Here is a 15,518-nt window from a genome sequence, read left to right as displayed (position 1 = left end):
TTTAATTTGTTAAAATGCTGTGTGTATGTGTTTCTGTGAATTGATTTCAAATTTAAATTCAAAAATTTTGATCCCAAAAAATATGAAAACTAACAAAAGCCTTGTTTTTCTATTTTTAAAGGTTATGGGTAGAAAACTTTGTAATTTATTTAACTTATTTAAACTGTGTTTAAAATTTGAACTTTTTAGCCGAATTCTTCTTCTTTTCTTAACTTTCTCTTTCTGATTTGGTGAGAGATTTGAAGTTCTTTTTTCTCATAAAACGCCTTTTTCTCTAACTTTTTTTTCTCTCTTTCTCATAAAAACCATAAAATTATCTTTCTATTTACTAATTTTGATATCATTTTAATCAATTTTATTGCATTATTTTAATTAAGTGTATGCATGAGTTGCTTACATTGATTGTAAATGAACCATTTTGAAATGCTAGAATTTTGGAATTAGGAGCTTTTAATTGCATATCCATTTAAAACGTAATTTGCATGTTTAAATTTAATTCATTATGTTTTTAAAAAATTGCCAGCTCTTAGATGCTTTAAATTAGCTTGCTTATATACATTTAAGGTTAAAATTGTAATATGTAAGGTACTAAAAGAAATGAATATTTTAAAAAAAAAAAAAAAAAAAATTTGAATTTATACAAAGTGTTATTAAATAAGTTTGCATGTATGATCAACATCATATCATGCATGTAAAATAAACTTGATTATTTTAAATGTAACTACTATAAAGATTGTACATTTTTTTGTTTTAAGTTTAAATTAAACGTATAATATATATTAACTTGAAAAAAAAATTTTTTTTCAACTTTTTAGACTTTTAAATTCAATTTTAAATTTTTATTTTTATGCTTACAGACACCAGCAAACCGACCGAGCCTCACCCATCTTACACAGTTGCTTACCCACCTGGGTACATGCCCCCATCTACATCGAACCCACCTCATGTCATTCGCTTGGCTCACCAGGGGGCATTTTATAACCCCAACTCGAACAATAGTCACCCGGAGAACCCTGCTTCATGGGGTTATCCGACTCCCATTTTAGCTCCTCACCCAGGAAATCCACAACCTCATCACCCTGGTCAGTACGTGATCGGAGGGTTACCCATGGAAGGAGCCCCATATCCTCACAGAACGGGGGAAGTACCCGAGAGTGCCAACCCTGCCCCAAACGAGCGTGCAAAACGTAACGACAGCGGGTATGACACGTCTCGATCCACCGCCAACACCGCGCCGCGTGATGACGTCACAAACCGTAGAAGATCGACAGGAGGGTCCTCGTCGAACCCTTCATACCGTCCCTACATGTTACCTGTCACGTACATGACCTACCACGGCGCCAACGGGTATCCCCCTACACAACAACCCATGATGGTTTCGCAATGGGCGAATCACTTTTTCCGTCAACCCGCCCTCGTTTATCCCCCGATGGACATGCGCGCGCATCACCCCGCTCACCCCCCTCCTGCCGCCCCTTATGACCCAAGAGCGGCGTCATTTGATCAGAGCGCCTCTAGCGACGGGTTTAACCCCCCTGTTTCAAGGTTACCCCCACGAGCAGTAAAGGACTTGCAGGAAGACTGGGAAACTGTCAGTAACACGTCCGAGCGGTCATCACACAGGCCGGCGTGACGTCACGACAAAATAACGGTGGCAGTGACGTCACTTTAGAATCTACACATGACGTCAGAGCGCTTAGCGAGGGTGCGGAAAGGTTCGCAGCAAACGGCTGATATGCTGCTATAGTTCATTTTATTATTTTTTACTATTTTCTTTCTAATTATTATAGTTGTGGTTTTTGTTTATATTACTATAAGCCTTATATTCATTCGAGACGGTTATTATTAATCCTTTTGTTTAAGTTATTTACGTCGCATAGACATTTCTTATTACATATATACCCGTTTAAGGAGTTTGCGTTACTGTCTAATTCAAAGCGTTTGGTAATATCTATCTTTGTTATATTATACACCCTAGCTTGCTTTTTTTTCACTAATTTATATATTATAGGCGTTTTTTTGTTCCAAACTAGGCGTAAGGGGATTCTCCTGCAATGTAGGCTTTTTTAATTTATTTCTAGGTCGTTTTCCTTATTTATAATTGGCAAAAAATTTATAGTTCTTTAATATACCATATAAGTATTTCAGCGATTTAATTATTTTAGCAAGTTTTTTTTTTGTAAATTCTATTCTTGTTTTTCTTTTTGTCACGCGACGGGTTAGGGTGCCCCTATGAATGACGTCACAATTAGGGTTCTGACGATCATAAAAAAGTGATAAGCGAACGAAAATTGACTTTAACACCAACGATAAAACCACCTTCTCGGTTCATAAAAATGCTTAGTTATTCCAAAAACATCACTGTTTCCGTCTATAATAGCTCTTTCCAACGCTAATAATTCACCCAATGCACTTTTAAGTTGTTTTACAGTTAATGTTGCTTTCTACACATCACACAAATTTATTTATTCAAAAAATTTGGTCTTCTAAATTTTCAGAAAAAATTTGAAAATGTAACATTTTTTGTTGAAAATTTTTGGGCTTGTTTTGTTTGGCTGTTAACCATTGTATAGTGCCAATGACATCACCATACTGGTGACGTCATCAGACGGTTTATTTGTTCGTGGAATGCTTTCGGGGGCTTTTTATTTTCTTGCCGATTTTTTTTTCTCATTTTTGTTTCGCGTTTCTCGACAATAAAAGGTTTCAAATTCATTTTTTGTTATTGTTTTTTGTTTTCAAAAAAACAAACAGAAATTAAATTTTAAACAAGTCTTGTTTTATTTTTGTTCTTTTGATAAACAATTGTCAGAGTTTAAAAGCTTAATTAACTTTTAGATTTTAATCAACAGTCAGAAAAATTTAACAGTGTTTCTTATCAGTGTTATTATCTTAGGTTCGATCCCCAGTGCTGTCATGTTTTAGCGTCATCAAGTAAACACTATAAACTTCTTTCGAGCCAACACTTAATCATCAGTTTAATTTTAGGCTATGTCAAAATTTTAATGTACAAGCAAACATCTATTAATTAGTAGTATAGTATTTAAATTATTAAAAAACAATCAATTCTAACCGCGACTATTTTATACAATACAACTATAAAAATTCAAAAATTAAAGTTATTGCAAGTTGAAATTTACAGCATATAAAAACTTTTTTAGTGTTTAAAAAATATGCCAGCAAATAACAGGTAAACACTTTATCGTTTTATGTTTATTTTTTTCAATTTTCGTAAAAGGGTTATCTCGTTAATCTTTAAAACACCAAAAAATTCAGCATCGCTTTAAAAGCGCGTGCCAAATACGACCTGACAGTTGACATAATAACACATCTTAGCTACAGCGGGCACGGGTAATTAGGCATTAAGTAATACCCGTGCGACGTGCAAATTTTTCGGTCGTAATTTAAACTCCGTGAAGCTGTGATTCAATTCGAAATAGTTTGGTTTTTATTTGGATTGGTGAAATGTTAAGATTTGAGCCTTGTTGGTACAGGTAAGTGTCTGTCATGGCAACACCGTTTTTTGACGTATTTTGTAAGGAATTTCCAAAGTTGTTTTTTAAATGTCTTCTGTAACGTGTACCTTTAACCTTCAGTATATAAAAATACGATTTTTTGGCCTTTTCTTTTTTAAAAATACAAATGCTATAATACTATTTGTTTGAAAGACAACTTTATAGAATTAGAGTGCGTGTTTTAAAAACATGTGCAGTTGACTAAAGCATTATCTTTAATGTGCCATTTTATTGACAGGTTTATGGGTCGTTTAGCTTAAAATGCTTTTTAATCAATCTATATTTTTATATCGATTTTATCAGGCAATATGCATACACGTTATATCTATATACGGTATACGCATTTTTTTGGCCTATTTGTTGTAAGTTATAAACTATAATATGTTCAGTGTGACAAAATTTGATCTGCACTTGGTTTTACATTTAAAAAATAACGTGTGATTTATGTTAGCAATTGAATTTAAAACTTAAACTTTGGCAGCGTTTAGGTGCTTTATAATAATAAAATAGGGCGTTGAAAAGGTGAAAGCTGACTTCGGGCTTTCATCAATTCAATAATTCATTATTAGTCACAATCAAGTCGTTTAATAGTGATTGAATATGCGAAAAAAAAATTTAATTGTCAAATATTTTTAAGTAATAGGTATACAGTTTATGTTTAAAAACGTAATTAATATACAACTTTGCAGAATTGACTACAGTTTAATTTGAAGTTCGATTTTTTTTATAAAGTTGATAGTATTAACTTTTCAGTCGCTTGCCAATAAGGCTTATAAGACTAGGGTTTAAATTAGTATGTTATATTTTATTGACAAAGTTAATATTTAATGTAGGGCTTTGAATTTGTGTTTTCTTATGCCAATATATCTATCAAAAAGGATAAAAAGAGATCGTAGATCAAATCTACCTTTTCAAATCTCAAGGGTGTTCCTTTGATTGAAATTGTCGAGAAAATATAGATTTTATACACCTCGCGTATCAAACCAGCAAACAGGCTGGCCTATCGTAACGATTTTATAAATAAATATGTGTTAGTGATGGTCTAACGCATCGTTGGTAATCTTCTATACCAGGTGTTAGAACTGTGCTAGTTACAGATCATTATAGCATAAGTAGGTAGCTCTTTAAACAGAAGATGTGCAATTAATGCAGATTAATTAGGCACACTTTTTTAAATAGTTTGTTTATTTTAAGATGGTATATAACTTTAGTTTTTTGTAGGCTGTATAAATTCTATCAGTCATTCTAGTGAAATGTCAATTAAAAAGAGAAAACAAATACACGTTTTAAGTACACTTAAAATGGAAACAAAACACATCTAGGCAATTCTAAAATTAGTTTAGGCATGTCAGAAGGTTTTTTAATTCAATTAAAGATTTTCCACTATTAGTTTTAACGTTTAAATTGAAACAGGAACATTGGATCAATGATGTATAGGGCTTTTATGGTTAGCCTGATTAAAGCGAGCCCACTAAAGTTGCCAGCTTCTGATCGATAAACGCTTGGCATGGTTGGTTTGTAGGCACAGCTCTGCATTTATTCCTCTGATTGGCCGCACAGGCACAGTACGTGGATTTTGAATTGCTGAAGAATGTCTACGCCGAAATTTCAGCGCACTTTGTTTCTCGCCTTACTTTTAGGCCTGCTTATTATAGCGTCCGTACACGCTAAAAAGACTAGTTTTAAAAAGCGTAAGAACATACAGAATGCCGAAGGTACTAGTTCACCAAGAGGTGGTTCAAGAAGGCACCACAGACGTCGGCACATGAAAACTACTACTATTTTAACTACTGCTGAGCCCACAACTAAGGCTTTAACAACTACTGTAAGCTTGCCTGAACTTTTACCGGTAGCTAATTTGACGGAAGAGATTCCAAAACTTAATGTAACTGATTTCACAATAGCGAAAACTAGTCAGCCTGCAACTACTACTGTCGAAAGTACAACTGCTGTACCTTGTTCGGGTGGAACTGGTGAATTTAAAAGGACTTTAACAACTTTAGGCGAGGTCAGGGGCCGGGTTATAGAAGTTGTACCTTCAAAAAAAGTGGATGTTTATCTTGGAATCCAGTACGGAAAAGCGCCGGTCGGTTCGCGGCGTTTTAAACACCCTTTGCCGGCCGAGCCTTGGCCAAGTTGTCGGGATGCACTGGAATATTCGGCAACATGCGTGCAATGGCGGGATATGACGTTTAACAGCACATTTTCATGTACAATTTATATTTATACATAGTTTTTATATTATTTAAATATTATTTCAAGTCATAGACGGATTTTTTTTTATACAATTCAAGATTTAAGATAATGTTAGGTATGATTGATTATACTAATTCACATTCACAATCTTTTTTTGTTGTTGAAGATTTCAGGGGTACAGAAATGTGGAATCCCAACACACCCACCAGCGAGGACTGCCTTTACCTCAATGTCTGGGCTCCTAATAGCAGGTTAGGGGTCATCGAAAAGTACCCGGTAATGGTATGGATATACGGAGGTGGGTTTTACAGCGGTACATCCTCTCTCGATCTTTATGATGGAAAATGGTTGTCCGCTACACAAGAAGTAAGATTTTTTAAAATATATAATTTGTAATTCTAAAAGTTCGTTTTACGGCCTATTATAAAAAGATTATTTGTCTGTTTTTTTTAAACGAATTTAAAATATCTTGAAATGTGTAAAAAGGTACTTTATGTGAAACCTTTATCTTTTTCGTATGAAAAAAACTTTTTTATTTGTAAACTTTTTTTTGATGTTAGTTTAATAATTTTATACTAAGCCTAAAATAAATACAAGCAAAATGTTTTAGTACGCCTATATGCCGGCATTAGGGCTTAAACTATGGATTTCAAAAAACGCAATTTATAGACAACATGCAGTATAGAGTTGTAATTAAGATTTTTGTCGCTGATAAATTTAAATTTGTTTAAAATAAAGTTTTAAAGACTAATGTGATTTTAAGACAATATGTTTTTATTGCAAACAATTGGATCTATTTTTATATTTGGGTATGTCAAATTCACAATATAAAGTTGTTTTTTATTGACAAGTCTATTTAACATAAATACATTAATTTTAAGTTTTCCGTTTTAAAGGCGTTTAAACAATATACTATAAGAAAAATTGTAAAAAGTAATTTGGCTACTTTTTTAAAAATCGAATTAATTTAAGTTTATGTAAAATAGGTTTTTGTGGTAAAAATGATTATATTAAGAAATAATTTGCAGCGTAAATTTGTAAACATTTCAATCAAAAAATGTCGCCTTTGGCCAAATTCTTTAACAATTATAACTTAAAAGGTTCCGAACGCAAATATAATATCTTAGGTGTGTAGATTTTCAACGAAATTTTGCAAAAAAGGTGTTTTGCTAAAAATTGTAAGCGTTAAAAAGGGTTTGGGTAATTTGCTGCGAATTTTTTGCAAATTTTTGTATATACATAAAAAAATTAAAGAGTACTGTTTTTTCTACGCTAAATTATGTCCGATTTATACCACAAATAAAAGTTAAGCTTATTGTCGATCACGTTTTTTGATTGATTTGTTTGAATCAATAAACAAATCATAAATAAAAGGTAACACCCTTTCATGGCATATTTTTTTGAAATTTTAACCGAAAGTTATTAATTACTTTAATATTAGCACTATGCTATTTATTTTGTGTTTTAACAAAAAATGTCATACAATTTAAAACAAGAATCTTAAAATTTGTTTTTGTAAAAAACTAACTTTGAATTTTTTAACCTTTTAGGTAATCGTTGTTTCAATGAACTATCGCATTGGCGCACTTGGATTTCTCGCAACAGGGGATTTTGAAGAAATTCCAGGTAACGCTGGGTTATATGACCAAAGGCTCGCCCTGGAATGGGTCCGGGACAACATTGAGAATTTTGGGGGTGACCCGCAAAGGGTTACTTTGTTTGGGGAAAGCGCTGGGGCAGCGAGTATAGCTCTACACATGCTTTCTAAGGAGTCGAAGGGACTTTTTAGGTAAACCCTGAAATTTTGTATCATTTTGTAATCTTAAAAAAAATTCAGATATTTTTTTACTTTATTTTGCAAATTAAATATCAGTAATTATTTTAATTTAAAAAAAACAATGGAAGTGTGTTGACATAGTATTTTAAAAATTTCTAAATTAAAATATAATTTTAACTTTTCGTTTTATTTGTGTTTTATTATGACAATAATAGCACTTAAGAACATATTTTTGATGTCGAACAAAAGCTGATATCGCACTGAGTTTTGTTAGGGCTGTCAAACTTGTGTAAAATATTAAAAGAGACCAATGTATATAGGTGTAAGAAAATCTTTTCAAAATAGAAATAGACTTTAATCACCTTGTTAAGATTTAAAGATTTTTAAGAGATTTTTGTGTTTAAAATTATTTTAATTTTTCACAATATTTCAATTTTTAGGTTTATCTCAAACTTTTCAAATAATTAAAAGGAAAAAGTTTTACACAAATGTTAGGATCATATCCTAAATTTTTCATTGGGTCTTAAAACTTTGTCAACTTAATCGCCAATTAATTACAATGTACTACGTTGCAGCTATTAAACTAACATGCATACCGAACCTGCAATAATATTGTTTTTTTTTTAGTAATGTTATTCTGGAAAGTGCTTCTGCTTTAAGTCCTTGGACGATTCTGCCAATCGAAGAAGCAAGAAGAAGGACAATTAAACTAGCACGAGCCTGCAGTTGCGCCAAGGCTAAAGATTTAGATATAATTCAAAACGAAGGTAGGTAAACTGTATTTTGTCCGTAGCGATAATACCTAAAGTACTTATTTTTAGTACTGTACATAAGGCAGTGGGTAAAAACTCGTTGGCCTTTACCCTGTAGTTTTTTGATTCAATTTAAATCACATCCGTGCAATGTAATATGTATATATTTATTATGGTTCGAAATCTTAGATTTCGAAACATATTGTTATTGTCATTATATTTATTATTGTTTTTATTCTTAATCGACAAATTTTGAAAGACGATAACTTTTGTTCTTTAAAACTAAAAGTTCTAAATTTTTAGTATGTTTGTTATTATCCCAACAAATCGCAAACCTCCTATTAACGACATTTAAATGTCACTAATTACTAATTAATATATTTTAATTTTAAAATTTAAAGATTAAATTTTCTGAAATTTTAATATGTTGTTGGTATTATTATTTTGTATGTTGCTATTTAAAATGAAGATTTAACTCTAGCTAAATATCGTTTAATCATTATTTTATTTTTTTTATAAAATAACGAATCAGTGTGAGTTTAACGCTTGAATAATTTAATAGCGTTCTGGTCGCCGTCAAAAATCGTCCTTTTCGCTGTCTATTAAAGTAAAAAATATTGGTTGAAAATTTAAGTAAAATTTTAAAATATAAGTCAAAAATGTGTAAAATTTTTTTTTAATTGTTTTGTTATTATTATGTTTTAATACTTGTTATTACTAAAAAATTAAGATCGGTATTTTGCTTTTAAATTCAGTTTACTTTTCTATTACAATATCAATGAGTGCGTGTTCGTTTGTTAAAATTAGGTTTAAATATAAAAAAGTTCATATTTAAATTTATAATTTAATTAATAAACCTACTAAATAAATTATATTTATAATTATGGTTCGAAATCTTAGATTTCGAAACATATTGTTATTGTCATTATGGTTCGAAATCTTAGATTTCGAAACATATTGTTATTGTCATTATTATGGTTCGAAATCTTAGATTTCGAAACATATTGTTATTGTCATTATATTTATTATTGTTTTTATTCTTATTTGACGAATTTTGAAAGACGATAACTTTTGTTCTTTAAAACTAAAAGTTCTGAATTTTTAGTATGTTTGTTATTATCCCAACGAATCGCAAACCTCCTATTAACGACATTTAATTATCACTAATTACTAATTAATATATTTTATTATTAAAATTTAAAGATTAAATTTGCTGAAATTTTAATATGTTGTTGGTATTATTATTTTGTATGTTGCTATTTAAAATGAAGATTTAACTCTAGCTAAATATCGTTTAATCATTATTTTTGTTTTTTATAAAATAATGAATCAGTGTGAGTTTAACGCTTGAATAATTTAATAGCGTTCTGGTCGCCGTCAAAAATCGTCCTTTTCGCTGTCCATTAAAGTAAAAAATATTGGTTGAAAATTTAAGTAAAATGTTAAAGTATAAGTAAAAAATGTGTAAAATTTTTGTTTTAATTGTTTTGTTATTATTATATTTTAATACTTGTTTGATTACTAAAAAATTAAGATCGGTATTTTGCTTTTAAATTTAGTTTACTTTTATATTACAATATCAATAATTGCGTGTTCGCTTGTTAAAATTAGGTTTAAATATACAAAAGTTTATATTTAAATTTATAATTTAATTAATAAACCTACTAAATAAATTATATTTATAAAAAAGAATCAAATAATTTCGAACCATATTTTATTTATCAAATAAATCTAGTATTTATTATTGTTTTTATTCTTATTTGACAAATTTTGAAAGACGATAACTTTTGTTCTTTAAAAGTAAAAGTTCTAAATTTTTAGTATGTTTGTTATTATCCCAACGAATCGCAAACCTCCTATTTACGACATTTAAATGTCACTAATTACTAATTAATATATTTTATTATTAAAATTTAAAGATTAAATTTTCTGAAATTTTAATATGTTGTTGGTATTATTATTTTGTATGTTGCTATTTAAAATGAAGATTTAACTCTAGCTAAATATCATTTAATCATTATTTTAGTTTTTTATAAAATAACGAATCAGTGTGAGTTTAACGCTTGAATAATTTAATAGCGTTCTGGTCGCCGTCAAAAATCGTCCTTTTCGCTGTCCATTAAAGTAAAATATATTGGTTGAAAATTTAAGTAAAATGTTAAAGTATAAGTAGAAAATGTGTAAAATTTTTTTTTTAATTGTTTTGTTATTATTATATTTTAATACTCGTTTGATTACCAAAAATTAAGAACGGTATTTTGCTTTTAAATTTAGTTTACTTTTATATTACAATATCAATGAATGCGTGTTCGTTTGTTAAAATTAGGTTTAAATTTAAAAAAGTTAATACTTAAATTTATAATTTATTTAATAAACCTACTAAATAAATTATATTTATAAAAAAGAATCAAACGATTTCGAACCATATTTTATTTATCAAATAAATCTAGTTATATTTATTATTGTTTTTATTCTTATTTGACGAATTTTGAAAGACGATAACTTTTGTTCTTTAAAAGTAAAAGTTCTAAATTTTTAGTATGTTTGTTATTATCCCAACGAATCGCAAACCTCCTATTTACGACATTTAAATGTCACTAATTACTAATTAATATATTTTATTATTAAAATTTAAAGATTAAATTTTCTGAAATTTTAATATATTGTTGGTATTATTATTTTGTATGTTGCTGTTTAAAATGAAGATTTAACTCTAGCTAAATATCGTTTAATCATTATTTTAGTTTTTTTTTATAAAATAACGAATCAGTGTGAGTTTAACGCTTGAATAATTTAATAGCGTTCTGGTCGCCGTCAAAAATCGTCCTTTTCGCTGTCAATTAAAGTAAAAAATATTGGTTGAAAATTTAAGTAAAATGTTAAAGTATAAGTCAAAAATGTGTAAAATTTTTTTTTTAATTGTTTTGTTATTATTATATTTTAATACTTGTTTAATTACTAAAAAATTAAAATCGGTATTTTGCTTTTAAATTTAGTTTACTTTTCTATTACAATATCAATGAATGCGTGTTCGTTTGTTAAAATTAGGTTTAAAAATAAAAAAGTTCATATTTAAATTTATAATTTAATTAATAAAACTACTAAATAAATTATATTTATAAAAAAGAATCAAACGATTTCGAACCATATTTTATTTATCAAATAAATCTAGTTGTTTTTATTCTTATTTGACCGAATTTTGAAAGACGATAACTTTTGTTCTTTAAAACTAAAAGTTCTAAATTTTTAGTATGTTTGTTATTATCCCAACGAGTCGCAAACCTCCTATTTACGACTTTTAAATGTCACTAATTACTAATTAATATATTTTATTATTAAAATTTAAAGATTAAATTTTCTGAAATTTTAATATGTTGTTGGTATTATTATTTTGTATGTTGCTATTTAAAATGAAGATTTAACTCTAGATAAATATCGTTTAATCATTATTTAAGTTTTTTTTAAATAACGAATCAGTGTGAGTTTAACGCTTGAATAATTTAATAGCGTTCTGGTCGCCGTCAAAAACGGTCCTTTTCGCTGTCTATTAAAGTAAAAAAAATTGGTTGAAAATTTAAGTAAAATTTTAAAATATAAGTCAAAAATGTGTAAAATTTTTTTTAATTGTTTTGTTATTATTATGTTTTAATACTTGTTATTACTAAAAAATTAAGATCGGTATTTTGCTTTTAAATTCAGTTTACTTTTCTATTACAATATCAATGAGTGCGTGTTCGTTTGTTAAAATTAGGTTTAAATATAAAAAAGTTCATATTTAAATTTATAATTTAATTAATAAACCTACTAAATAAATTATATTTATAATTGTTTTTATTCTTATTTGACCGAATTTTGAAAGACGATAACTTTTGTTCTTTAAAACTAAAAGTTCTAAATTTTTAGTATGTTTGTTATTATCCCAACGAGTCGCAAACCTCCTATTTACGACATTTAAATGTCACTAATTACTAATTAATATATTTTATTATTAAAATTTAAAGATTAAATTTTCTGAAATTTTAATATGTTGTTGGTATTATTATTTTGTATGTTGCTATTTAAAATGAAGATTTAACTCTAGATAAATATCGTTTAATCATTATTTAAGTTTTTTTTAAATAACGAATCAGTGTGAGTTTAACGCTTGAATAATTTAATAGCGTTCTGGTCGCCGTCAAAAATCGTCCTTTTCGCTGTCTATTAAAGTAAAAAAAATTGGTTGAAAATTTAAGTAAAATGTTAAAGTATAAGTCAAAAATGCGTAAATTTTTTTTTTTTAATTGTTTTGTTATTATTATATTTTAATACTCGTTTGATTACTAACAAATTAAGATCGGTATTTTGCTTTTAAATTTAGTTCACCTTTCTATTACAATATCAATGAATGCGTGTTCGTTTGTTAAAATTAGGTTTAAATATAAAAAAGTTCGTATTTAAATTTATCATTTAATTAATAAACCTACTAAATAAATTATATTTATAAAAAAGAATCAAACGATTTCGAACCATATTTTATTTATCAAATAAATCTAGTTTTTAATTTAATTTCTTTAATTTATTTAAATTTAGAAATTGATTTTTCGTCTACATTGATCCAAGAAGCAATGATATCAGTTGCTCAATGTTTACGTGAAGTTCCGCCCCAAGATTTAGTCGACATAGAAATGAATCTAGAAGTGTACGGTACCGCCCGGTTCCCCAGCGGGCCCGTGATCGACGGCCGGTTCTTAAAAGCGGACCCGAAGCTGCTCATGAAACATAGAAGTCTGTTAAATACCAATGTTAACATTATGGCAGGTTTTAACGCTAACGAAGGCAATTACTTTCTTGTGTACGGGTCGCCAGGTTTTAATCTTACTTCTGGCAGTAAAATCGATCGAATGGAGTTTTTAGATGGCCTGATGAGGGCGCTAAAACTTACCACTGATGGCGTACCTCCTGATCAGTTGAAAATGTTGGCTGAAGCAGCTGAATTTGTCTATACCGGAGGGCAGGTAAAATAAACTATTTTTTGGTGAATTTTTTAGGCAAAAACTTAACAAAATAGTGTCTTTATTTGTAGGAATTTACTGATTTTACATTGTTCATCTTTTTTATGCTCGCAGGAGCCAAAAAAACTTCCGCCAAGCAATTCAGTTGACACCAACAAAACTCAGTATATCGACGGCGGGTCGACTTCAATTGGGTATTACCCAATATATGGAAAAGGAGGAGACGAACTGAACGACATGAATCGCTATGGAGGGCCAGCAGAAGCTTTCTATCGTAACAGGCTTGACGATATGGTGGGCGACTCTAACTTTATTTGCCCGACCTTGAGTTTTTTAAACAGGGTTTTAGTCAAGGACATGTTAAACGGGGTGGAAGAAAAAAGGGGTTTGTACCTTTACCATTTCGTGCACCGGAGTTCAAATAACCCTTGGCCAGAATGGATGGGTGTTATGCACGGGTATGAGATTGAGTTTATTTTTGGCTTGCCGCTGAATAAAAGTCTTAATTACACCTCAGAAGAGGTGAATCTTAGTATGGAGATGATGGAGTTGTGGGCCAATTTCGCTAAATACGGGTAAATAAAAAGAGAAAACTTCTACATGATAAAAATCTTAGATAACTTGAGTAGCAAGGTAATATACTTTATAAACTTTTAAAAATATAACTAATGGTTTTTTAAATCTTTTTTAGAGACCCGAATGGCGATGTCGTTAATTCAGATGACATGTGGAGACCTTATACGATTCTTAGTAAACACATATTTGTCCTCGGCGACAAGTCGAAAGATGACGTCACCTATACGTCATCGATGTATTCTCGGCCTTTTAAATCACAACTTCACCACTGCTCGTTTTGGGAGGACTACTTTCCGAGAATGAAGAAAAACTTAGGTAAATAAATTTATTTTACCCTAATAAAATGTTATAACTTACTTTTAAGTTTTAGTTTACAGCGTGTTTTAATTTTCACAAGTTTAAGATTATATAATTCCTTTTTGTTTTTCTTTTTACACGATTTTGCACTCACGTTTTTTTTAATTTTAATTTTAAGGTGCACTTTCAACACAGACTTCTTGTGCCCCTACAGTGTTAAATGTTAGTACCGGTTCTGTCAGTAAAACCAGGCTCGATTTTTTGGTTTTTCTTTTAACCGGTTTGATTGTACATCTATTCAGTTGAAAAATGTTGCTTGTGGATATCCGTAGAGCAATTTAGATTAAAATTAGTTTCAATGTTTTGAAGCTGTATAAAAACATATACAATTTTCCGTTCTTTTTTAAGGGGAACACCTTGACGAATTTGTAAATGCATTTGTGTAAAATTATAAATATTTTGTAATTTCAAATACATACATGGTGATTCATTTTTAACTTGACAGTAATTTATATAACGGAAAAAATAAATTACGTAATAATATTGTTTGGATAATAGCAAGGCATTTAATTTAAGCCTTACACACAAGGCCAAGTGGTATTGATTCTATTTGTAAGTTGTGGCTTTAAAATTGAAGATAACTTGATTAGTTTTACTTGCAGTAGGACTGAAAGCGATCGCCGATCAATACAAAACGGCTTAAAGAAATCTGTTATTGATTTCAATTTTGCCTGGAAACTCCAATGCTATAAATTTATCATCGATTTCAAAAGTGTACTTATTACGTCATAATTGCTTGTCAGGCTGCAAAGTTACGGCATCGGTGTTGTCAGACTTGTAATAAGTAGAACTCGTTGTAAATACTTCAATTATATTAATTTTAACAACTTTGAATATTAATACGTAAAGTGTTGTGTAGTGGGCACTGTTTATTTACAGTTATATTTTTTGCAATAATGTTGTGTGACTAATTTTAAAATTGACTTGTTAAAAGCATTTGGTTTTATACAATTTACTGTTTACTAAAACTCGTATATTTTAACTCAAAATTAAAGGTATTTTGTCACAACAATATGATTGTAATACATTACCTAATATATTTAAACACTAAACAAAAACATTAAATTGTTATATATATTTCTAGCTAGACTGTATATAAAAATGGATTTTGCCTTGTTTAAGAGCTTGCCGTTTGAACAGCAAACCCCATTTAGGCTAAGTTCTGTTATTTAGAAATTATAGCCGTTTTTATATTGGGTAACCTTTTTATCGTGACAAAAGTTGGCATTCAACTTAATAACAAAATAACGGATTTTGTCTTATTTAGACCGTTGTTTTTAGCACAACTACGCAAGTAAACAGAATTGCAGTGGTAAAAATAGTTGCAAAATGATAAGTTTTTAAACTAATCCAC

General features: G+C 29.3%; 2 protein-coding genes across 5 annotated transcripts in view; both read left to right on the top strand.

The window, feature by feature from the left end:
- The window catches only part of LOC145749310 (uncharacterized), a 31,896-nt gene extending 29,181 nt beyond the window's left edge, over positions 1-2,715 (top strand). For all 4 annotated transcript variants that reach the window (XM_082565039.1, XM_082565041.1, XM_082565040.1 and 1 more), the window contains one exon: positions 858-2,715. In XM_082565039.1, the coding sequence (XP_082421165.1) occupies positions 858-1,633 (776 nt within the window). In that variant the 3' untranslated portion in view covers positions 1,634-2,715. The remainder of the gene's footprint in view (positions 1-857) is intronic.
- Positions 2,716-4,748: 2,033 nt separating this feature from the next.
- Positions 4,749-15,191, top strand: LOC145750072 (cholinesterase-like). The gene is made up of 8 exons (XM_082566005.1): positions 4,749-5,725; positions 5,878-6,077; positions 7,262-7,500; positions 8,116-8,255; positions 12,810-13,234; positions 13,346-13,806; positions 13,923-14,122; positions 14,283-15,191. The coding sequence occupies exons 1-8, from the start codon at positions 5,107-5,109 to the stop codon at positions 14,408-14,410; spliced, it is 2,412 nt and encodes an 803-aa protein (XP_082422131.1). The 5' UTR covers positions 4,749-5,106; the 3' UTR covers positions 14,411-15,191.
- The last annotated feature ends 327 nt before the right edge of the window (positions 15,192-15,518 follow it).

Source organism: Corella eumyota, chromosome 4, assembly GCF_963082875.1.
Source record: "Corella eumyota chromosome 4, kaCorEumy4.1, whole genome shotgun sequence".
In the NCBI taxonomy this organism is placed as follows: domain Eukaryota; kingdom Metazoa; phylum Chordata; class Ascidiacea; order Phlebobranchia; family Corellidae; genus Corella; species Corella eumyota.
The sequence above is the reverse complement of the archived record's forward strand: the minus strand, read 5'-3'. Positions and strand labels throughout refer to the sequence as shown.